Source organism: Bos indicus, chromosome 2 (assembly GCF_029378745.1).
Source record: "Bos indicus isolate NIAB-ARS_2022 breed Sahiwal x Tharparkar chromosome 2, NIAB-ARS_B.indTharparkar_mat_pri_1.0, whole genome shotgun sequence".
NCBI classification, from domain to species: Eukaryota; Metazoa; Chordata; class Mammalia; order Artiodactyla; family Bovidae; genus Bos; species Bos indicus.
In genome coordinates this window covers 26,376,180-26,401,018 of record NC_091761.1, presented here as the reverse complement: position 1 = coordinate 26,401,018, position 24,839 = coordinate 26,376,180, and the positions used below count along the sequence as shown (strand labels likewise).

Sequence of the window (24,839 nt, the reverse complement as noted above, 5' to 3'; positions counted from 1 at the left end):
TGATTTAGCTAGTTGGTATATGTTATGTTACTCAAAAGATGATAGTAATATAGGGCAAACTTGTTTGATTTTTATTTTTGATTATGGTGAAATGCACATAAAATTTACCACCTTTTAAACCTTTTTTAAAGTATACAGTTATTCACATTGTTGTGCAACCAACCTCCAGAACTTTGTTTAGTAAAACTGAAACTCTGTTCCTAAGAAACCCAATAATCTCATTTTCCCTTACCCCCAGCCTCTGGCAGCCATCATTGTACTTTGTGTCTCTATGATATTGACTGCTCAGCATACCTAAGTGAAATCATACAGTACATGAATTTTTGTGACTGGTTTATTTCACTTAGCATAATGTCTCGAAGGTTCATCCACATTGCAGCATGTGTCAGAAATTCCTTCCTTTTTCTGGAAGTCAAACATTTATTAGAACAACTTTCTGTAGATGTTTATTCACATGTTAAAGAGGATTTTATTCTCATACTGGTTTTGGAAAAAACTCTTTCATAGATGGTGACATATTTCAAATCTTTATGACTCAATATGATACTATATTAGCATAATTATGAGAATGTTTTGGCTAGATTTTTTTTAACAGGAGAAAACTTTACTAAAAATTTATAGAAGCATTAAAAACAAATGATACCTTTTAATGTTTCATTTTTCTTGTTTAAGAAAGACAACTATTTGTGTTTGCCCTTGAGCAATAGTGTGACCCATGGGAGTCATAGATTTAAAATATACTTTTTATAATATCCACAAGGATATCAAAGATCTTTGACATGTACTGTACTAAGCTTTCCTATAGAGACTGTGTGTTCACCACTGATACGGGGAGCATCTCATCCAGCTAGGTAAGCCGTTTAACTGCACTTCAGGATAGGGCTGTAGTCAGACCCTCAGATAATTCTGAATATAGCAGACTAGCTTCTCAGTTCACTACCTGTTAGCTTTAGGAAGTTATTTAAGTTTTTTAAAATTGAATTTCCCTATTCATAAAATTGAAATATTCAGACCCCATAGAGGTCTCCTAGGATTAAATTAAATATGAATAAAGTGCTTATCAGCACAGTGACCGGCACACTCAGTGAATGTTAGCTGTGATTATTGTTTTTGTTATTATCATCACATTTGTTGTGCATGCATTTAAAGATTCTGAAATGGCCGACTGTAAAGGGAAACATCTTCCATCCCTTGTTCTGTACGAGATGTGTCAGAGGATTGAGTATGTAGTTTGAGTATATAGTTTCTGTCTTTAAGGAACTTGCATTTGGGTCTTTAAATTGGAATAATTTTTTCTACAGTGGGTTTTTAAACTATAACTTCTAGTGGGATCCAGCAATCCCACTGCTGGGCATACACACTGAGGAAACCAGAAGGGAAAGAGACACGTGTACCCCAATGTTCATCGCAGCACTGTTTATAATAGCCAGGACATGGAAGCAACCTAGATGTCCATTAGCAGATGAATGGATAAGAAAGCTGTGGTACATATACACAATGGAGTATTACTCAGCCATTAAAAAGAATACATTTGAATCAGTTCTAATGAGGTGGATGAAACTGGAGCCTATTATACAGAGTGAAGTAAGCCAGAAGGAAAAACATCAATACAGTATACTAACGCATATATATGGAATTTAGAAAGATGGTAACAATAACCCGGTGTACAAGACAGCAAAAGAGACACTGATGTATAGAACAGTCTTTTGGACTCTGTGGGAGAGGGAGAGGGTGGGAAGATTTGGGAGAATGACATTGAAACACGTAAAATATCATGTATGAAACGAGATGCCAGTCCAGGTTCGATGCACGATACTGGATGCTTGGGGATAGTGCACTGGGACGACCCAGAGGGATGGTATGGGGAGGGAGGAGGGAGGAGGGAAAAAAAAAAAGAAACTGTAACTTCTAAAATCTTACTTTTTGATAAAAAAAAGTGTAGGGCCAGTAAATCAAGGTGAAAGTGTTGTTTTAGCATTTCAAAACCTTCTTTGAATTTGATAAAGTATTATTTGACTTTGCATTTTCTTTCTTTCCAGCCAGCACCTAACCAAGTTACTTTTCATCTGCCACTACATCGTTATTATGCTATGTTTTTGAGTAAGGTAAAAGTGTTCATTAAATACTCTGTTCATCTGTTTTTGAACATTGGGAAATATGTATTCAATTAGTAACTTTTTTTATAACAATTTTTAGGCTGTGAAATGTCAAGAACTAGATTTGGATTCTGTTTTACCAGATCAGGAAATGTTAATGAAACTAATGATTCACCCACTCCAAATTCAGGTATGTATTTAGGCTTTTGGGCTGGCTGGAGTCCCTAGTGGCTCAGATGGTAAAGAATCTGTCTGCAATGCAGGAGATTTCATTTAAGGGTTCAGTGAATATTATTATAAATGTACCCAGGAGTCATCATGGAAACTTAGCTCATATATAAGCTCCAAAAGAAGAAATATATAAAATATAGTGATTATTTTAAAATTATATATTTGAGCTGAATATCCTAAATACTGGACAGAAGATCAGGCTTATGCTATGATTAAGCTGTAAAATATTTTGAAATGATTGTTTATCATAACATGATTTTATAAAGGTTGACTTTAGATGACTTCTTTGTTCAATTAATTTTTGTTTTACTAGGCAAGTCTTGCTGAAATCCATAGCAATATGTGGGTAAGAAATGGTCTGCAGATCAAAGGACAAGCCATGACCTATGTCCAGTCTCATTTCTGTAATTCCATGATTGATCCTGACATTTACCTGTTACAGGTAAGCCAATCTAGTGATGCAGATATTGAACTTAAGAAGTATCTCATTTGTACCTGTGGGATTTTAATTTATAGAGGTGACTAAATGAGGACACAGAGGTCAGTGGTATTGAAAGAAGAATTTTATTACTTAACATTTCCCAAAGGAAGAGAGGCATGCCATGCCACGCAGGACCAAAGGGGAAGCATTAGATTTTTGTCAGGAGACAGAAGGAATGAGGGGCAATCCTAGATCAGAAGCTTTACTGGGGTTTCCATAGGAAAGGCAAGGCAGGGCTATGGAAGTAGTTTAGCATTGGCTGGTTTGAATCATCTTGGTGAGCTTTAGGGCATAAAGGCTATCCCCAGCTATCTGGTACCTGCCCTGGCCAAGGGGCCTGGGGGTATATTGGCTTGGTCTGTGAGTTAAATAAAGGGCAAGCGTGACTTGCATATAAAAGACTTGCTTCCAGGTAAGCTGTTGAACAAATTCGATACAGAAAATAAGAGGAATGATAAACACAAGAAATAAAACTGGGGAATTCCCTCATGGTCCAGTGCTTAGGACTTGGTGCTTTCACTGTCAAGGGCCCAGGCTCAATCCCTAGTTGGGGACCTAAGATCCTGCAAGCCATGTGCATACCCAGAGGGGGAAAAAAGGAAGAAAAAAAGAAAAAGAATACTGAATAAATAAATACTGACTACTGAGAAATAAACTTTGTGGGTTTTATTTTTTATTTATTTATTTATTGATCTTTTAAAGGTTTGTGCATCTAGACTTGATCCGGATTATTTTATTTCATCTGTCTTTGAAAGGTAAGCATAGTTTTATTAATACAGGTATTAGGAAGTATTTGGAATTTAAGTTAATTTTGTCTTAACTTTAAAAAAATCTGTCTCAAATATTTTTTTAATAGATTTAAGGTAGTGGATTTGTTGACAATGGCTTCACAACATCAAAACACAGTACTTGATGCAGAGCATGAGAGATCCATGTTAGAAGGCGCTCTTACATTTCTTGTGATTCTTTTGAGTCTTCGTTTACATTTAGGTAAAAAGCACTAATACAAATACTTGGGTACCTCCCTTTCCTCCCCTTACCCTGTGGTAGTAACTGGTTTATGGAAAAAAAGGAAAGGATGCATTTCAAACTCTTGACACGATATGTTTTACCATTAATACTCCTTTTAGAATATTCTTTGAACCCTTACTTAAGGGAACTGCAAATACCAGGGTAGTTAAACTGCAGTTATATTGGGGCATTGTTTTCTTTGCCCTATGATTTTTGAAGCATCTCATTTTGGTAAAATAACTTAATTGTGTGGTAAGTTGTTTCTTTATAATATATAAATATTCAGATATATTAATTCTGTTTTTAATTTTAGGAATGTCTGATGATGAGATTCTGAGAGCAGAGATGGTAGCCCAGCTGTGTATGAATGACAGAACACACAGTTCTTTGCTGGACCTCATATCCTTTCAAGAGTTTAATTTTCTTTTAGTTGCAGGATCTAAATTACAAGTAATATTTATGGATTAAAGATATATCACTTTCTGATTAAAACTTTTTTTTTTTGAGGTTGGAAAATAATACGGAAAAAAACTCCCAATTTTTTGTTCAATTCTGTGTTCAAGACCAGTGGCGGATTTGCCTCTAATCATCATCTCTCAGGGTGCTCTTGTTAGACTTTGCTTAAGCATCAGGACTGTTTGCTCTGGGCACCCCGGAACCTGACCTTCTAGGATAGCAGTAGTAAAAGGGAGCTGGACACTTGGTAAAAGGCAGCTAGATCTACTGTATTTGTATAACCAGGCTGGAATTCATCATTAAAATTTAGAGTTATGTCTTATAATTATCAGAGTTTTAAACATTCTGAGTATTTTTTCCTGAGAATTCAGTTTTAAACCAAGAGGCTTTGAAGGGCAAAGGCTATTGTCTACAGACTTTAAAACCTTAAGGTTCTCTGTATAGGACTGAGGATTCAGTGAACACTTTATTATTTTTTTAAGGTATTAATAAACTTTTAGACAAAGGTTATCATGTTATTGAGTGGTAAAATTTGCTTTGTGAATTTTTGACTAAATTTACTTTGTACATTATGATTTTGTTTGAAATAATTGACTAAACTTCTATGAACTGGCTCCTGTTAGAAAGTCTGTTTGATAACCTTGAAGATTTTCTTAAGCAGACAACAACTTGATACTGTTTGATGATTTCATTCAGCCTTTATGTACTGTGTATCAGTGCTGTAAAAGAGCAAAAGAATTCTCCGTAACTTTGAATTTAGAAAATATTATATAGCTTTAATGTGAAACCAATAGGAAAGAATCTAGGATTTTCTGGTTTTCTTCTTTTTGAAACATTTGCTTAGTATTTTTTCATTCTTATTTTGAGGAGAACATTTTGCGTCTTTTATGAAATAATCTTTGCTCATAAAAATCTGGGCTGATATTTAGTATACTGTCTTTGATTTTCGAAGACGAAGTGTATAACATTATTTGCAAATTGTTGAAAATGGAGATTAATTTTAAAAGGTTTTTTTTTTTTCATTTCCTGAAACCGTATTCATTTTTGGGGGGAAATATACATCAGAACTTCTTCAGCATATAATTTATTAGTAGGCTATTAATTAAGCTATCTTAAAAATAAGCTATTTTAAAAATTAAGCTGCCTTAAGCTATTTTAAAAAATTAATTATTGAAGTTATTATTGAACTGTTGTGTTATGTAGCCCTCTTGTGGCCAGCTTTATATATTACAGCCGATTCAGTTCAGTTGAGTTCAGTCTCAGTCGTGTCAGATTCTGCGACCCCATGGACTGCAGCACACCAGGCTTCCCTGTCCATCACCAACTCACAGAGATTGCTCAAACTCATGTCAATTGAGTCAATGATGCCATCCTACCATCTCATCCTCTGTCATCCCCTTCTCCTCCTGCCTTCCATCTTTCCTGGCATCAGGGTCTTTTCCATTGAGTCAGTTCTTAGCATCAGGTGGCCAAAGTATTGGAGCTTCAGCTTCAGCATCAGTTCTTCCAGTGAATACTTAGGACTGATTTCTTTTAGGATTGACTTTTTAGATCTCCTTGCAGTCCAAGGGACTCTCAAGAGTCTTCTCCAACTCCACAGTTCAAAAGCATCAATTTTTCCATGCTCAGCTTTCTTTATGGTCCAACTCTCATATCCATACATGACTACTGGGAAAATCATATCTTTGACTAGATGGACCTTTGTTGGCAAAGTAATGTCTCTTTTTTTTAATATACTGTCTAGGTTGGTCATGGCTTTCCTTCCAAGGAGTAAGCATCTTTTAATTTCATGGCTGCAGTCACTATCTGCAGTTATTTTGGAGCCCCCCAAAAATAAAGTCTGTCACTGTTTCCATTGTTTCCCTGTCTGTTTGCCATGAAGTAATGGGACTGGATGCCATGATCACAGTTTTCTGAATGTTGAGCTTTAAGCCAACTTTTTCACTCTCCTCTTTCACTTTCATCAAGAGGTTCTTTAGTTCTTCTTTGCTTTCTGCCATAAGGATGGTGTCATCTGCATATCTGAGGTTATTGATATTTCTCCCACCAATCTTGATTCCAGCTTGTGCTTCATCCAGCCTGGCATGTTGCATGATATTCTCTACATATAAGTTAAATAAGCAGGGTGACAATATACAGCCTTGACGTACTCCTTTCCCTATTTGGAACCAGTCTGTTGTTCCCTGTACTGTTCTGACTTTTGCTTCTTGACCTGCATACGGATTTCTCAGGAGGCAGTAAGGTGGTCTGGTATTCCCGTCTCTTTAAGAATTTTCCACAGTTTATTGTGATCCACACAGTCAAAGGCTTTGGTGTAGTCAGTAAAACAGAAATAGATGTTTTTCTGGAACTCTCTTGCTTTTTCCATGAGCCAGCGGATGTTGGCAGTTTGATCTCTGGCTCCACTGCCTTTTCTAAATCCAGCTTGACCCTCTGGAAGTTCACTGTTCACATACTGTTGAAGCCTGGCTTGGAGAATTTTGAGCATTACTTTGCTAGCTTGTGAGATGAATGCAATTGTGTGGTAGTTTGAACGTTCTTTGGCATTGCCTTTCTTGGGGGTTGTTTGGAAAGAAAACTGAGCTTTTCCAGTCCTGTGGCCACTGCTGAGTTTTCCAAATTTGCTGGCATATTGAGTGCAGCACTTTCACAGCATCATCATTTAGGATTTGAAATAGTTCACCTGGAATTCCATCACCTCCACTAGCTTTGTTCGTAGTGATGCTTCCTAAGGCCCACTTGACTTTGCTTTCCAGGATGTCTGGTTCTAGTCCAGTGATCACACCATCGTGGTTATCTGGGTCATGAAGATCTTTTTTATATAGTTCTTCTGTGTATTCTTGCCACCTCTTCCTAATCTCTTCTGCTTCTGTTAGGTCCATCCCATTTCTGTCCTTTATCGAGCCCATCTTTGCATGAAATGTTCCCTTGGTATCTCTAATTTTCTTGAAGAGATCTCTAGTCTTTCCTATTCTGTTGTTTTCCTCTATTTCTTTGCATCGATTGCTGAGGAAGGCTTTCTTATCTCTCCTTGCTATTTGGAACTCTGTGTTCAAATGAGTATATCTTTCCTTTTCTCCTTTGCCTTTCGCTTCTCTTCGTTTCACAGCAATTTGTAAGGCCTCCTCAGACAACCATTTTGCCTTTTTGCATTTCTTTTTCTTGGAGATGGTTTTGATCACTGCCTCCTCTACAGTGTCACGAACCTCCATCCCTTGTTCTTCAGGCACTCTATCAGATCTAATCCCTTGAATCTATTTGTCACTTCCACTGTATAATCGTAAGGGATTTGATTTAGGTCATACCTGAATGGTCTAGTAGTTTCCCCCTCTTTCTTCAATTTAAGTCTGAATTTGGCAATAAGGAGTTCATGATCTGAGTCACAGTCAGCTCCTGGTCTTGTTTTTGCTGGCTGTATAGAACTTCTCCATCTTTGGCTGCAAAGGATATAGTCAATCTGATTTTGGTATTGACCATCTGGTGATGTCCATCTATAGAGTTTTCTCTTGTGTTGTAGGAAGAGGGTGTTTGCTGTGACCAGTGTATTCTTTGGGCAAAACTCTGTTAGCCCTTGCCCTGCTTCATTTTGTACTCCAAGGCCAAACTTGCCTGTTACTCCAGTTATCTCTTGACTTCCTACTTTTGCATTCCAGTCCCCTATAATGCAAAGGACATCTTTTTTGGGTGTTAGTTCTAAAAGGTCTTGTAGGTCTTCATAGAACCGTTCAACTTCAGCTTCTTCAGCATTACTGGTTGGGGCATAGACTTGGATTACTGTGATATTGAATGGTTTGCCTTGGCAACGAACAGGGATCATTCTGTCATTTTTGAGATTGCACCCAAGTACTGCATTACAGACTCTTTTGTTGACTATGAGGGCTACTCCACTTCTTCTAAGGGATTCTTGCCCGCAGTAGTAGATATAATGGTCATCTGAGTTAAATTCACCCATTCCAGTCCTTTTAAGTTCATTGATTCCTGAGATGTCCACATTCACTCTTGCCATCTCCTGTTTGACCACTTGTAATTTACCTTGATTCATGGACTTAACATTCCAGGTTCGTAGGCAATACTATTCTTTACAGCATTGGACTTTACTTTCATCACCAATCACGTCCACAGTTGAGTGTTGTTTTTGCTTTGGCTCCGTCTCTTCATTCTTTCTCCACTGATCTCCAGTAGCATATTGGGCACCTTCTGACCTGGGGCGTTCATCTTTCAGTGTCCTATCTTTTTGCCTTTTCATACTGTTCTTGGGGTTCTCAAGACAAGAATATTTTAGCAAAGAAAGTTGGAAACTAATACCTTAATAAGATTATAAATCTTAGTTATTAATTTTTTTTCTTGACACATGCATCATATTCCAGAAAATCCAAATCCTAAAAGTGGTATTATTCCTGGAAGTTATAGCTTTGAATCAGTTTTATCAGCGGTAGCTGATTTTAAGGCTCCTGTTTTTGAACCTGGAGGTTCTATGCAACAAGGCATGTATACTCCTAAAGGTACGTTTATATCTATGAATGTATTTTTTCAAATATCAGGTTTTTTTGAAGGTTTGTTGTGTATACTGAAACAAAATGTTTGCCTTTTATTTCCTTAGCTTTGGTTTTCCCCTTCAACTTTCTTAAACATGTATGTTTGTCTTTTTCAGTATACTGTGATACTGGTTCCTTTTATTTAAAAATCTATGATTTATGTTATAGTAAGACTTCTGAGATGAGTCCAAATTATAAAGGAACTTTATCTATGAACACCAGTTTATGTTTGTAAGTGAATGAACTTGAAATTATGACGTAAAATATATACTTAAAAACACTCTGAGTGTATTTGCCCTTTAAATTTGATTTTGAAATAGTTGTCACTACCCTAAGTTTAATTTGAAACAGTTAAAAATCTATATGGAATACTGATAATGTTCTCATATGTTTTAAACCTTTGTAAATACATAGAAACCTTTTCCTTAAATGATTGGTTTTCTAAGGTTTTCCCCCTGGATTTGTAGAGACATGCTTGACAAAAGCCAGAAGCAGGTGAAATTTTGATCCATGATCTTTTCTTCTTCACTTTCACATATTCATTAAATTAAAATTTTGGAGAAAGTAGAGGTTACAGGTTTCTTGCACCCCTGACCCCTAACGCTTGTTGTCTAAGTGAAAAAATAATGTCTACTTTGAAGTTGTAAATAACATGTACTGTGTTTGATACAAGGCACCAAAATAAGCCTTATCATGTGGGAATTTTCAGAGAGTTCACAAAGGTAGCAAGAACAATCCAGAATCTCTGGTTGGAATGTATTCCATTGGAAAAGCACAATATTTCTTTATTGTAGAGAACACTTTGTATCTAAAATTTAGATGAGCTTAGAAGTATAATGATGTTCTTGTATAGTGCTATGCTTATTAATAACGTGTGATGTGAGCGTTGCCTTTGTCAGACTTATTCATGTTGGGGTCCTTATTAAAATGTAATTTTCTATGCCTAAACCCCAATCTGCTCTCGTCTAGATTTCTGGGAATAGATTCTGGAAATCTGCTTTTTAACCAATCTCTATAGGATGATTGTTACATACAGTACATTTTGAGACTCTGAGGCAGAGCACTGGACATTTGAAATTAGAATCAAGAAATTGAGTGTCACATTCATATAATACTGAATTGTATCAGCTAGTTGTGTGATGTTGAGAAAGTCAGTTTTTTATCTTTGGATTTGACTTCTTCTTTGTAAAATAAGAGTTGGAATGGATGAGTTGTTTTTAACCTTTTTTTAAAAAAAGTGTTTAAAATAAATTTGTAGTTTTGGGGAATTAAGCCTTAAATGAATTTATTATACAAAAGCAATAAAAGCAGACCTACTCTTGTTAAAATGAGTGTGGATAGTGGACATAGCTTCTCATTTGTTTTACCATTTCCTTGCTCCAAAAGTTGTTGTTTGGTTGCTAAGTTGTGTCCTACTCCATTATGATCCCATGAACTGTAGCCTGCCAAACTCCTCTGTTCATGGGATTTCCAAGGCAAGAATACTGGAGTGGGTTGCAGTTTCCTTCTGTAAGAGATCTTCTCAATCCAGGGATTGAACCTGTGTCTCCTGCATTGGCAGGCAGATTCTTCACCCTTGAGCCACCAGGGAAGTTCAGTCAAATTAAACTTTACCATCTTTTAAATTTAAGATATACTGAAATGTAATTAGTTATTAGAGACTCAATGGTAAAGAATCACCTGCCATGTAGGAGATTCAGGAGACATGGGTTCGATCTCTGGGGAGATCCCCTAGAGGAAGAAGTGGCAACCCACTCCAGTATTCTTGCCTGGAAAATTCCACGGACAAAGAAGCCTGGCGGGCTACAGTCCATGGGGCTGCAGAAAAGTCAGATACGACTGAGCGACTGAACATGCACGCAGTTAGTCATTAGAGATTGACTTGATTCCTAAGAAGTCATCAGTGTTTTCTTTCTTCTCTCTTGTGAATGATAGCTGAAGTCTGGGATCATGAATTTGACCCCGTCATGGTCATTCTTCGAACAGTTTACCGTAGAGACGTGCAGTCTGCAATGGACAGATACACAGCATTGTAAGTCTGTTATATTGATTAGTATAATAATGAATGTCTTCTGTTTATAAAAAAAATTCAGTTATAGCACAAATGTGATAAAGCTCTCATTAAAGTATACTTAAAATCTTTAGAGGAAAGAAATATTTTAAGATTAAAAAAGAATATGGCTGAGATTTATGTTCTCTAGATCTTGATCCAAAATCTGACATTAATCTGATAAAAATAAATTATAGAAAATATTAATAAGCATGAAAAATAAGAAACTTATTTACTTGCTATTTGACCAGTGGATTGCAAAGCTTGATTTTGTGTTGTTCTACTTTTAAACCAGTAGAGGAGGCACAAGTTAAAAGAATAAAATGGTCTCATATCAGAGATGATGGGTAACTACAAAAAGTGTGGTAACATTGCTGTGTTCTTAACAACTGGGAAAATAGCCACAGTAAAAAGAATTTTCTATGTAAATGTTTAACAAAATAGTTAAAATGTTGATAATTGCAGAAAAGTTTTGAGGATATCTTTTTAATGGACAATTCAGTTTTATATATTATTGTTGTAGATTGCTTTTTAATGTATTATTGTATTGGCCAAAAAGTTCATACGAGGGCTTTGCTGCTGGTCACTAGTTGAGAATCTGTCTCCAGTGCAGGAGATGTGGAGATGTAGGTTCGATCCCTAAGTCAGGAAGATCCCCTGGAGGAGGAAATGGCATCCCCCTATAGTATTCTTGCCTGGGTAATCCCATGGACAGAGGAGCCTGGTAGGCTACGGTGCATGGGTTGGCAGAGTTGGACACGACTGAACAACTAAACAACAGCAACAACAAAAAGTTTGTGCAGGTTCTTCCATAAGAGTTTACAGAAAGACCCGAATCAGTGTTTTGGCCAACCCAGTATTTCCTCCTGTTTTTATTTTTTATTTTTCCTCCTGTTTTTAAACATTAAATGGTTAATGTATTGTTGAGCATTATAGAATATCATCTTTTATTTGTGCTAAGTTCATTTGTGCGCAAACGTTTTGAAAACAAGTTTAAAATGATTTAAATGTATTTGAACTTGAGAAAATATTTGTTCATATAACTATTAAAGTGTAAATATAGATATTGGGTATAATTGAAACTTCTCTTTGCCAAGACTTTGCAGTAATAGATATATGTTGAATTTAAGAACCATCATAGATACATCTGAAGAAAGTTTATAGTGTAGAATTTTAGCATGCTCTTCACTCCCCTACCCCCACCCCAAGAAAGACAAAAACAAAAAACAAAACTTAGTTTGGCATTTCTCTCTACTTTTCTCTAAAACTCTTGGGGAGATAGCCTTAGATTCTCCTTTCTTAGCAACCTCTTTATATAGTTTTTGTATAGTTGTGTAACTATTTGTTTGCTTTTTACAACTATTTTTTTTTTGCTTTTTTTGTTATTACTTGAAGGAAGTTACTTTTGTCTCTCTCTCTTTTATATCTTCAGAATGTATCTCAGTGCTGGCACATAATAGACATTCACAGTATTGTTCATTGAGTAAATAAATTTGAAATTGTTCATGCTGAAAATGAAAGATGGGTGGGAGGAAGCATTTCCATGGAAAACCTAGTCTGGCCTTCATAAATACTGTTTGTTGTCTTAAGTGGGTCTGCCTTTTTTCAGGGGGAGTGCATGGTAGCTTGTCATTGAATATATAAGAATTAAATATATAGTTAATTTTATTATTCTGCTTTACTTTATAATACATAGCAATTTGGACTAGGATTGGCCTGAAGCTTTCCAGGCCTTGAAAGAGTCATTAAATACTTAATGTAATCAGTTTTAAAAGTGAAATTCAATTTGACAATGCACATTTATTGAGTAAGGGCTTCCCAGGTGGCTTTGTGGTAAGGAATTCATATACCAGTGCAGGAGACGCAGGGCATGTGCATTTGAATCTGGGGTTGGGAAGATCCCGTGAAGGAAGAAATGGCTACCTATTCCAGTACTCTTGCCTAGAAAATTCCATGGACACAGGATCCTGGCAGGCTACAGCCATGGGGTCACAAAGAGTCAGACGTGACTGAACGCACACACATGCATTTACTGAGTGCATTATTATATACCAGGTACTCTGTAAAGCAAAGAGAACTGTGGTCTTTTATTTTTCAAATAGAAGATTTTTACTTGAGCTTTGAGAAGTTAATTTCCTTCATTTAGACCAGTGGTTCCCAGTCAATGAATTTTGTCCTTCAGGGGACATTTGCCATTGTCTACAGACTTCAGAGGGTTAAAACTGACATGTAGCATAGGCTAAGTCTGGTCCCCACAACTAAGAATTTCTGGCCTCGAATGTCATTAGTGTCAAGGTTGAGAAAGCTGGTTTAAACCTATACTGACATACAAGTAACCTTTTCTGTTTGTAGGTACCTTGTATTTTTGACTTATTTTGTGTTATTAGTTGTTTAGAACCATGTCATATTTTGACTTACAACTGCTTTGCATAGAGAAAACCATATTCTTAGAACTGTTTTTATTAAATTTCCTCTCTCCTATTTTGCTTTATATTTTTTCTCATTCTCTCATTCTCCTCATTTTGCTTTTGAATTCCTGTACAATGCCTTTATAGTTTCTTAGAAATACTTCTGAAATGTTGTGATGTTTCTTGACAGTTTGAAAATCTTTGTTTTAAAGAAGTTTGTCTTAAAGAAGTATTAAAGAAGTATTCTTTCATTTAAAATGAAAGAATAATAACAGAGAAATACACGTTAGCTTCATATTAAAATCATTTTCATGTAAATCTGTGAAATTTTATGCACAAACTATAGTAACCCAATAATATTTTGTATATTTAAAATAAGTATGGATATGAAGAATATGTTTGTTTCTATGTAAAACTTAATTGTTTTGAAATTTATTTTGTATATGAAATATAACATCTCTTTCTTTTATTGATATGTCTTATATGATGGCATAATTGACTGGTTCACTTCTTATTATAACACAACTGGGAAAAGTGTGGGGCTTATTGGCTATTGGTCATTTTCATCTTCTTTTAGTTTTAAGGAACAAAAGTGGTGAAACTGATTTTACTTAGTGTGATCTTTTTTTATTTCAAGAAGGTAATAGAAAGGTGTTTTGAAGAATTGTGGAGAAAATGAGTAGGTAAATTAAGGCTGCTGTGTCTCCAGAATCTATCTGGATACTAGGCACTTTGTAGACAATCAGTAATTGCTAAATGAATGAAAAGTAAGTTTCTTAAATTTTTTTGTGCAGAGAGTTTTAAGTGAAAATAAGCCATTTTCTTTGTGTGATGCTTAGATCTTTGCTGAAAAATTGCTGGAAAAGCCCTTTAAGATCTTCTCTCCAGCTTCTGTAGAAATGTCTTGGGGGCCATCACTAAAGGAGGGAGCTGGGCAATAGCAAGAGGAGGGCTAAAAAAGTGAAGGTGGCTCATCTCACTTTCCTTCAGTTTAGTTCAGTCTCTCAGTCGTGTCCGACTCTTTGCGACCCCATGAATCGCAGCACGCCAGGCCTCCCTGTCTATCACCAACTCCCAGAGTTCACTCAGACTCAACGTCCATCGAGTCAGTGATGCCATCAAGCCATCTCATCCTCTGTTGTCCCCTTCTCCTCCTGCCCCCAATCCCTCCCAGCATCAGAGTCTTTTCCAGTGAGTCAACTCTTCGCATGAGGTGGCCAAAGTACTGGAGTTTCAGCTTTAGCATCATTCCTTCCAAAGAAATCCCAGGGCTGATCTCGTTCAGAATGGACTGGTTAGATCTCCTTGCAGTCCAAGGGACTCTCAAGAGTCTTCTCCAACACCACAGTTCAAAAGCATCAATTCTTCGGCACTCAGCTTTCTTCAGTCCAACTCTCACATCCATACATGACCACAGGAAAAACCATAGCCTTGACTAGACAGACCTTTGTTGGCAAAGTAATGTCTCTGCTTTTGAATATGCTATCTAGATTGGTCATAACTTTCCTTCCAAAGAGTAAGTGTCTTTTAATTTCATGGCTGCAGTCACCATCTGCAGTGATTTTGGAGCCCAGAAAAATAAAGTCTGACACTGTTTCCACTCTTTCCCCATCTATTTCCCATGAAGTGATGGGACTGGATGCCATGATCACAGTTTTCTGAATGTTGAGCTTTAAGCCAACTTTTTCACTCTCCTCTTTCACTTTCATCAAGAGGCTTTTGAGTTCCTCTTCACTTTCTGCCATAAGGGTGGTGTCATCTGCATATCTGAGGTTATTGATATTTCTCCAGGCAATCTTGATTCCAGCTTGTGTTTCTTCCAGCCCAGCGTTTCTCATGATGTACTCTGCATATAAGTTAAATAAGCAGGGTGACAATATATAGCCTTGACGTACTCCTTTTCCTTGTTCCATGTCCAGTTCTAACTGTTGCTTCCTGACCTACATATTTCCTGACATACAGATTTCTCAAGAGGCAGGTCAGGTGATCTGGTATTCCCATCTCTTTCAGAATTTTCCAGAGTTTATTGTGATCCACACAGTCAAAGGCTTTGGCATAGTCAATAAAGCAGAAATAGATGTTTTTCTGGAATTCTCTTGCTTTTTCCATGATCCAGCCGATGTTGGCAATTTGATCTCTGGTTCCTCTGCCTTTTCTAAAACCAGCTTGAACATCAGGAAGTTCATGGTTCACGTATTGCTGAAGCCTGGCTTGGAGAATTTTGAGCATGACTTTACTAGCTTGTGAGATGAGTGCAATTGTGTGGTAGTTTGAGCATTCTTTGGCATTGTCTTTCTTTGGGATTGGAATGAAAACTGACCTTTTCCAGTCCTGTGGCCACTGCTGAGTTTTCCAAATTTGCTAGCATATTGAGTGCAGCACTTTCACAGCATCATCTTTCAGGATTTGAAATAGCTCAACTGGAATTCACTAGCTTTGTTTGTAGTGATGCTTTCTAAGGCCCACTTGACTTCACATTCCAGGATGTCTGGCTCTAGATGAGTGATCACATCATCGTGATTATCTGGGTTATGAAGATCTTTTTTGTACAGTGATTCTTGCCACCTCTTCTTAATATCTTCTGCTTCTGTTAGGTCCATACCATTTCTGTCCTTTATTGAGCCCATCTTTGCATGAAATGTTCCCTTGGTATCTCTAATTTTCTTGAAGAGATCTCTAGTCTTTCCCATTCTGTTGTTTTCCTCTGTATCTTTGCATTGATCGCTGAGGAAGGCTTTCTTATCTCTTCTTGCTATTCTTTGGAACTCTGCATTCAGATGCTTATATCTTTCCTTTTGTCCTTTGCTTTTCGCTTGTCTTCTTTTCATAGCTATTTGTAAAGCCTCCCCAGACAGCCATTTTGCTTTTTTGCATTTCTTTTCCATGGGAATGGTCTTGATCCCTGTCTCCTGTACAATGTCACAAACCTCATTCCATAGTTCATTAGGCATTGTATCTATCAGATCTAGTCCCTTAAATCTATTTCTCACTTCCACTGTGTAATCATAAGGGATTTGATTTAGGTCATACCTGAATGGTCTAGTGGTTTTCCCTACTTTCTTCAATTTAAGTCTGAATTTGGTAATAAGGAGTTCATGATCTGAGCCACAGTCAGCTCCTGGTCTTGTTTTTGTTGACTGTGTAGAGCTGCTCCATCTTTGGCTGCAAAGAATATAATCAATCTGATTTCAGTGTTGACCATCTGGTGATGTCCATGTGTAGAGTCTTCTCTTATGTTGTTGGAAGAGGGTGTTTGCTATGACCAGTGCATTTTCTTGGCAAAACTCTATTAGTCTTTGCCCTGCTTCATTCCGTACTCCAAGGCCAAACTTGCCTGTTACTCCAGGTGTTTCTTGACTTCCTACTTTTGCATTCCAGTCCCCTATAATGCAAAGGACATCTTTTTTGGGTGTTCTAAAAGGTCTTGTAGGTCTTCATAGAACCGTTCAACTTCAGCTTCTTCAGCATTACTGGTTGGGGCATAGACTTGGATTACTGTGATATTGAATGGTTTGCCTTGGAAATGAACAGAGATCATTGTGTTGTTTTTGAAATTGCATCCAAGTACTGCATTTCGAACTCTTTTGTTGACCATGATGGCTACTCCATTTCTTCTGAGGGATTCCTGCCCGCAGTAGTAGATATAATGGTCATCTGAGTTAAATTCACCCATTCTCGTGCATTTTAGTTCACTGATTTCTAGAATGTTGACATTCACTCTTGCCATCTCTTGTTTGACCACTTCCAATTTGCCTTGATTCATGGACCTGACATCCCAGTTCCTATGCAATATTGCTCTTTACAGCATCGGACCTTGCTTCTATCACCAGTCACATCCACAGCTGGGTGTTGTTTTTGCTTTGGCTCCATCCCTTCATTCTTTCTGGAGTTATTTCTGCACTGATCTCCAATAGCATATTGGGCACCTACTGACCTGAGGAGTTCCTCTTTCAGTATCCTATCATTTTGTCTTTTCATACTGTTCATGGGGTTCTCAAGACAAGAATACTGAAGTGGTTTGCCATTCCCTTCTCCAATAGACCACATTCTGTCAGATCTCTCCACCATGACCTCCCCGTCTTGGGTTGCCCCAAGGGCGTGGCTTAGTTTCATTGAGTTAGACAAGGCTGTGGTCCTAGTGTGATTAGATTGACTAGTTTTCTGTGAGTATGGTTTCAGTGTGTCTGCCCTCTGATGCCCTCTTGCAACACCTACTATCTTACTTGGGATTCTCTTACCTTGGGCCTGGGATATCTCTTCTTGGCTGCTCCAGCAAAGTGCAGCCGCTGCTCCTTACCTTGGACAAGGGGTATCTCCTCACTGCCGCCCCTTCTGACCTTGAACGTGGAATAGCTCCTCTAGGCCCTCTTGCACCCGCGCAGCCACTGCTCCTTGGACGTGGGGTTGGTCCTCCCGGCTGCCACCCCCTGGCCTCGGTCGTGGGGTTGGTCCTCCTGGCCGCCACCCCTGACCTCAGACGCGGGGTATCTCCTCTTGGCCGCCGCCCCTGGGCTCAGGGGGTGGGTAGCTTCTCTAGGCCGCCGTCCCTGGCCTTGGGCGTGGAGGCATGGGGTAGCTCTTCCCGGCTGCCGCCCCTGACCTCGGACGTGGGGTAGCTCCTCCCGGCCGCCACCCCTGACCTCAGACTTGGGTAGCTCTTCTTGGCCGTTCCTGTGCCCTTGCAGCCTGGCACTCTCGGCCGCTGCCCCTGACCTCGGACGTGGGGTAACTCCTCTTGGCCACCGCCCTTTGGTTACGGGGTCCTCCCGGCTTCTGCCCCTGACCTCGGACGTGGGGTAGCTCCTCTTGGCTGCGCTTAGTGCGCCGGTCGCTTTCCTTACTCCCTTCCAAAATACCCTTTAATGGACAATTCAGCTTTTAAAGTGAAAAATAAAACCCAATAAGAACAAACCAACAGTTGGAAAACCATTTATTCAATTTAGTATTATATTTTATATACGAGGACATTGTGATCCAGAGAAGTTCAGTGAAATATGTTTGTTAATGGCAGTGTTGAAACTATTATCTAGGCCATTTCCAAAAGACAAATGTGGTTTTTATATAGTGGTTATTTTAAATTCAGCTGGAAAGCAAATTTTTTTGAACTCTTAATTTCTGATACTTATGTTGCTTCCCACCTTGAAGGTTAATGGTTGTTGGCCTATGTTTTAAAGTACATTGTATGAGTTTATATGTGTCATTTTTGTCTCAAACTAGTCAGTAATTTGGAGAAGGAAATGGCGACCCACTCCAGTATTCTTGCCTGGAGAATCCCAGGGATGGGGGAGCCTGGTGGGCTGCCGTCTGTGGGGTCGCACAGAGTCGGACATGACTGAAGCGACTTAGCAGCAACAGCAGTCAGTAATTAGGTGTTGGTTTGAGTCACTTAAAATTTTTTTTCTGTCATGTAGCTTTTTGTTTACATTATTCCATTAATGATTTTGAAAAGAGCAGTCAAATGATGTTACCTGCTGCCTTAAACAAATATATAACCTTTATGTCAGAACACTTTATTAATCTAAACATTGCATATTTAGGGGCCTAGTGCTTAAAGCAAACAAAAGCTAAAAATTGCTTTTCTATGCTAAGTGAAATATAATAATTAAAACATTTTATTATATACTATTGGAATTATTTTAAAAATTATGCTTATATGTAGCCACTATAGTATTATATAGAAACCAGTTTTTTTCCTTTTTTTTTAAGCAATGTAATGACACCCTCTTCTTGAATCATAGATGCAACTTATTTCTCTGGTATGTTAATGGTAATTTTTTTTTTTAAGCAGAGAAGGGTTTATTGCAGGACCAAGCAAAAAGAACAAGAGGCTTCTACTCTAAAAAACCCCAAATCCCTGTATGGTTTTTAGGGAGAAGGTTTTATAGGCAAAATTTGGGGAGAGGGCTACAGGGTATGTGACTTTTTTCTGATTGGTTGGTGGTAAGGTAATAGGGTGGTGCCCCAGAAATCTTGAGCTCATCCCAAAGTCACCATTCTCCACTTGGGTGGTGGCCCCAGTTCCTGGATGTATGGCTGTTGTCTCCATTTCCTTCACGTCCCAGGGATCCTTCTTTTGCTCCATAAAGCAAAAGAACCATGTAACCATGTCTGGCTTACAGACAGGACCCAGGGAGACCAAGTATAGTTCCCGTTGCGTGATGTCCATAAATTCCCACTCATCCTGAGTAAATTCTATGGCTACATCCTGGAATTTCAGCAGTTTCCCGAGAAGCTGCCATTTCCTCTTCTTTCTCTTGTCTGTATTGTTTTTTCTCATCAATGTTATGTTGAGGAATCACATCAGCATCTTAAGAGTGTCCCTTTGCTCTCAACATACCCATAGACAGAAGGATCTTGAAATGCCTAAAGCGCCAGCTTAGCCTATCCTTGTCTCAGAAGATATTCAGGAAAAATCAACTCCTATATGGAGACCAGACTATGAATTAGTTCTTTCCTTTTTATAGTGTTCTTGTCTCATTCAGATGTCAGGAAATTCTGCTAATATGGGTATGTGGGCTGCACCAATTTTGCCCTTCGAAACCTACATTATATAGGTTTAACAGGAAACCATTTTGCCTCTTCTTGTAATTTTTTATTTTTATTTTTAAGATTTTCTTTCCCCTACTTACATAATATCCTTTTCCCTTTAGATGAGTCTTCTACTGTTAAGTCTCTAGCTTTCATGTTAGAGGCATTCTTAGGATATCTATAATTCTGGCTGCTTGTGATGAAGAGCTAGCTCTCAGTGCCTTGGTGGATGTTGTGGATCCTGAGCTTTACTCTGGGGTGATTTGAGCAAGCAGGTTTGTTGCGAAGCCCCTATGTTAGTCTCTTTGAAACTTTTTTGGTTTGTAAGATTTCTCAAAGAAGTATTTTCAAATATTGCCCAGAATATAGTGGTCTGACTGCCGTTATTCTGTAAATGAAATGGAGTCAAAGCCTAAGTATTCTGAATCAAAATGCATTTGATGACTTTAACCGCATGTCCTCCTACCCTAAACCGTGCTTGTGTTTTACCTTCTTCAGAGATGAATTCTCCAGCTAGAATTCTATTGGGATGGAATGAAGCAGTTTCATCCAGTCCTCATTTTAGCCTCCTATCTCCTCAACTCCAGCTTCCTAAGGGCTCAGTGGTAAAGAATCCACCTGCCAGAGCAGGAGACAGAGGAGATGCGGGTTTGATCCCTGTGTTGGGAATATCCCCTGGAGGAGGAAACAGCAACCCCCTCCAGTATTCTTGCTGGGATAATCCCATGGACAGAGAAGCCTGTCGGGCTACATACAATCCGTGGGGTCGCAAAGAGTCAGACGTGACTGAGCACGCAAGCACACGCTCACCTCCCAATTATTGAGGTACCAGGTGCTTCCAGTTTCTGAGCTTTTTAAGGATTCTGCAGAGTAATTGGGGTTGATTTTCAGCCTTCCCCCTTGCCTTCTTGTGATTTGGCTTTCTTAGGTTTACTAGAATCATCCACATTGCCATTTGCTTTCCGATTAACAAAATTTTCGTTCTCTTTCCCTTTTTGGATTTTCCTCATCCTGTGCTTTTCATTAAAAAAAAAATACTGTTACTATTATTGTCATTGGAGTTTTGAGTGAAAGTAAAATTAAATATTTATGTTCATTATGTCATTTTAACTTTGAATGCTGAATGTATGACTTACATTCTCTGGATTACTGGGTGAAATTGAACCTTTAAAAAAAAACTTAATTTCCCTTCATGATTCTTGCATTGAAAGTGGTGTATGGATTATCTTTGATGGCTTTTTGGTTAGATTGTCTAAATTTTATTAGTTCTCAAGTTTTATTTTTTTATATTTGGATCTCTAATCCACCTGGAGTTGATTTTTATAGAGTGAAGTAGTGATTTATTTATTTTTTTCCCCCTGCAGAAAACCACCTCCAAGACTATTTACTGAAGAATCCATGCTTTTCTCACTGATTTGTAATGCTAATTCTGTCATATACAATTGAACCTCATTATTTTCAAATTCTATATTTTCTAATTTGACTACTTGGTAAATTTATTTGTAAACCTTGAATCAATACTCAGAGCACCTTACTGGTTATTTACAGATTTGTGTGGATGTGCAGAGGGCACCTAGATTCAAGTGGGAAAAAGCAAAACTCTGCCCTCTTGTTTCAGCTCATACTATAGACAAGGGTCCTCTTCATGGTCAGTTCAGTGCTGTGTTTTTGAATTTTTGTCCTTTGGTGATTTTACTGATTTTGCTGTTTAGAATGTCTCCCACATGGAGTACCAGAGCACCATGTAGTGTTGCTGAGGGCAAGAAGGCTTTGATGTGCCTTACAGAGAAGATTTGTTGTTAGATAAGCTTTGTTCAGGCTGTTACAGTGCTCTTGGCTGTGAGTTCAATAGTAATGAATCAATAGTATGGTATATCCAGAAAAAGGTAGAGGAAATTTACTGGTCTGTACATAAAGTTATTACAAAAAGTGCTAAAGTAGCATGTATCATATGTGATTGAAGCTATGGAATCACCATTTAAATCACAGTTTAATCTTGTGTCTATCATCTAATTTTGGTTTTATTTTATTTTTATAGTTTAAAACAGAGTGGAAAATTCCCTGGAAATCCTTGGCCACCCTATAAGAAAAGGACACCACTCCATCCCAGCTATAAAGGTCTCATGAGACTTTTGCACTGTAAAACTTTACACATTGTGCTATTCACTCTGCTTTACAAGGTACAGTAGTAATTTGACTAAGAAGACTAGATTAGAGTTTATTACCATAATTCTTAAATAAAAATGCCAAAAGATAATATGAACATAAAAGTACCATTTATAAAGCAAAGTGTATTTATATATTTAAGATGTATGAGGATATGTCATAATCACATGTATGTGAGTTGTATTCTTGTAATTTCAAATCTAAGTTGGAAAATAACAGAGCTACACCATTTGTTATGGGAAACTATTCATCCTATCAGTTTCAGACAGGAATTATTATACAATTAGATATAAAGAAAAAAAAACTATTGTTTCTTCTAATTAGAATTTGAAAAATTAAAAATTAACTTAAAAGTAAAAAGTATGCCTATCTGTTAACAAATTTCCAACCACTACATATATATTATTTAAATTATTTAAGAAAATTAATATATTAAATTTAGTTAGCAGACATTTTTGTTTTTTTCTTAATGTTTGAGATACAAACAAATACAGCTTTTAGATTTCTATACCTTCTATTCTTTTTAACTCTACCCCATGATCAGTTTTTCATTTTACTTGCAAAAATTACTCCTGTTAAAATTTTAGACATGGGCCTCAAAAAAAAAACCAATTGAATGGTTTATTTTCATTCATTTCTAAGAAAATTATTCAGTAAAATAATTTAAAATGTTCTTTTTTTTAATTAAAATAGAATATTTTTCTTATTAAAAGGATATTTATAGTTTTGATCTTTTATAGACATTTTTCAATGTTTACTTAGTGCCAGATTTTGTTTCAGATGCTTTGTGTACACATATATACATTATTTTAATTCTAGTAGAAATCCCTATGAGTGACAGTTCTATTTTTATTCTCATCTCTCAGATATGTTTTTTTAAACATTTTATTATGTAGTTTTGGTTGCACTGGGTCTTCATTGCTGCATGTGGGCTCTCTCTAGTTGGGGCAAGTGGGGACTGTTGATTGTGGTGTGGGGGCTTCTCATTGTGGGGGCTTCTCTTGTTGCAGAGCACAGGCTCAGTAGTTGTGGCTCATGGGCCTAGCTGCTCCACAGCATGTGGAATCCTCCTGGACCAGGGATCGAACCTGTGCTCCCTGCATTGGCAGGCGGATTCCCATCCTCTATACTACCAGGGAAGACCTCAGATATGTTTTTTGAGTTTTAGAGGTTAAATAACTGAATAAGGTTAAATAAGTGAATAAGTCAGTAAATCTTGATTTAAAAATTAAAGAAGACTACTGCAAATGATTTGTGTCCTTTCAAGTTATATTTTTTCAACATTTTCATTTGCTTACTATAAGAATAATATTTCCTCAAAAATAGAAAGGCAGTATTTAGTTGTTACAAGATTACTATGACCGAGTTTTTAAAAATCTCAATTTTGTAATATCATTCCTGACTTTATGATAATAGAAGAACCTTTAATTGACACTGCATTGGCAGGTCAGCTTTCTAAAAATCAGTGTCAGTAAACCATTTCATCTCCTGCCATGTTTAATATTAAAAATCTTTAATATAGAACATGTTAATAAAACTCTCCTGAAACCATCCTCTCTTTTATTGTAGTACCTAAAAAAGTTTTTTTTGCTTCCTTAACCTTAAAGTTATACATTTGAAGCTGTAAGATGTAATACCACAGGTTTTCAAGCTAGAATTTATTTGATTTTAGCTAATAATGCTCTATTTATTAAAAGGAGGCAGAGTTGTAACGGTATGCAGTCATTGGAAGTCTGAAATCTGTGTTCTAGTGTTGCTTACGCTAGCTGAGTGTGTGGCTGAACCTTGGTTTCCTCCCTGTAGAGTCTTGGGTTAGAAGGATTACCTCTGTTGCCTGTCAACCTTCAGTCCCGCCTTACTGCTCTCCTGTTCTTCCCACCACCCGTCTACGCCACCTCCCTACTATTTGTTGAACACCAGTGCTAGATATTATTTGAAGCAGATTAAAGATGTTAATTGTATAATCCTCACAATAATTCTGGGCTATTATTCCAGTTTTAAAGATGAGGAAACTTAAGACCAGATGTTGTTCAAGATCAAATAACTTCAGTATATACAAAATGTGTATAAAAAATCAGGTTTTTAAAAGGTTCTGAAAGTCTGTTCTCCTCACCATTGTGCCACACAAAATATGAATGGAAAAGTCTTCTCAGTAGTCAGATGGAACATTAGAAAATCAGTGAACTGGAAGTCTTAATTTTTTAGTCACAGTAGATTAGCTCCTAAGTGACTAAGGCTTTTCCAAGCCCTCTCTGCTGTTTGGGCAGTTTCTAGGAGGCTCAGCCTAGACTGGCCTCTCTTTGTTCTCCCTAGTCTCCCCTGCAGCGGACAGTGCCACTCCCCACAGAATCTCTCGTTTGCTGGCTGGCTTTTTTTTTTTCTTTTTAATAATGAAGACAACAAGATGGCTACTAGGCTGTTTTTTCCTTACGGTATTTTATGTGTCTTCTGGTTAATAGTTTGTTGCATTATACTGAATGAGTGATTGGTATAGGTTAGCCCACCGAGTCCTGCATAAAATGTGTAAGGCTTGCATAATCCATTTATAAGGTCAGATTTGTCAGTGTTTCCTCAGCGCAACCTGTCTCCTAACCACTTTATTCTTTTTTCCTTTCTTGTATAAACCACACAGTGCATACACATGTACACAGTGTGTGCACAGAACTGAACACTGAACACTGAGTGCAGAGCACTCAAGCTCAGGACTATAATTTTAGAGACAGATTTTAATAATATTAATGTTCCATAAACAATTATTTTGCTCCCAATTATATACCAGGTGCTGTGCTAAACACATTTGCATGAACTATCCTATTTAACAAACATTTATCTGATATCCTTGTAATCAGGAGAAAAGTGTCAATAACTTAGGATGTA

General features: G+C 37.4%; 1 protein-coding gene across 1 annotated transcript in view; it reads left to right on the top strand.

Moving 5' to 3' along the window:
• Positions 1 to 24,839, top strand: part of UBR3 (ubiquitin protein ligase E3 component n-recognin 3) — a 205,850-nt gene that overhangs the window by 81,104 nt on the left and 99,907 nt on the right. Inside the window, exons 12-20 of the mRNA XM_070803519.1 lie at positions 2,040 to 2,105; positions 2,197 to 2,286; positions 2,641 to 2,769; positions 3,511 to 3,563; positions 3,665 to 3,798; positions 4,133 to 4,217; positions 8,635 to 8,777; positions 10,746 to 10,842; positions 21,835 to 21,976. Of these exons, the coding sequence (XP_070659620.1) occupies positions 2,040 to 2,105; positions 2,197 to 2,286; positions 2,641 to 2,769; positions 3,511 to 3,563; positions 3,665 to 3,798; positions 4,133 to 4,217; positions 8,635 to 8,777; positions 10,746 to 10,842; positions 21,835 to 21,976 (939 nt within the window). The remainder of the gene's footprint in view (positions 1 to 2,039; positions 2,106 to 2,196; positions 2,287 to 2,640; positions 2,770 to 3,510; positions 3,564 to 3,664; positions 3,799 to 4,132; positions 4,218 to 8,634; positions 8,778 to 10,745; positions 10,843 to 21,834; positions 21,977 to 24,839) is intronic.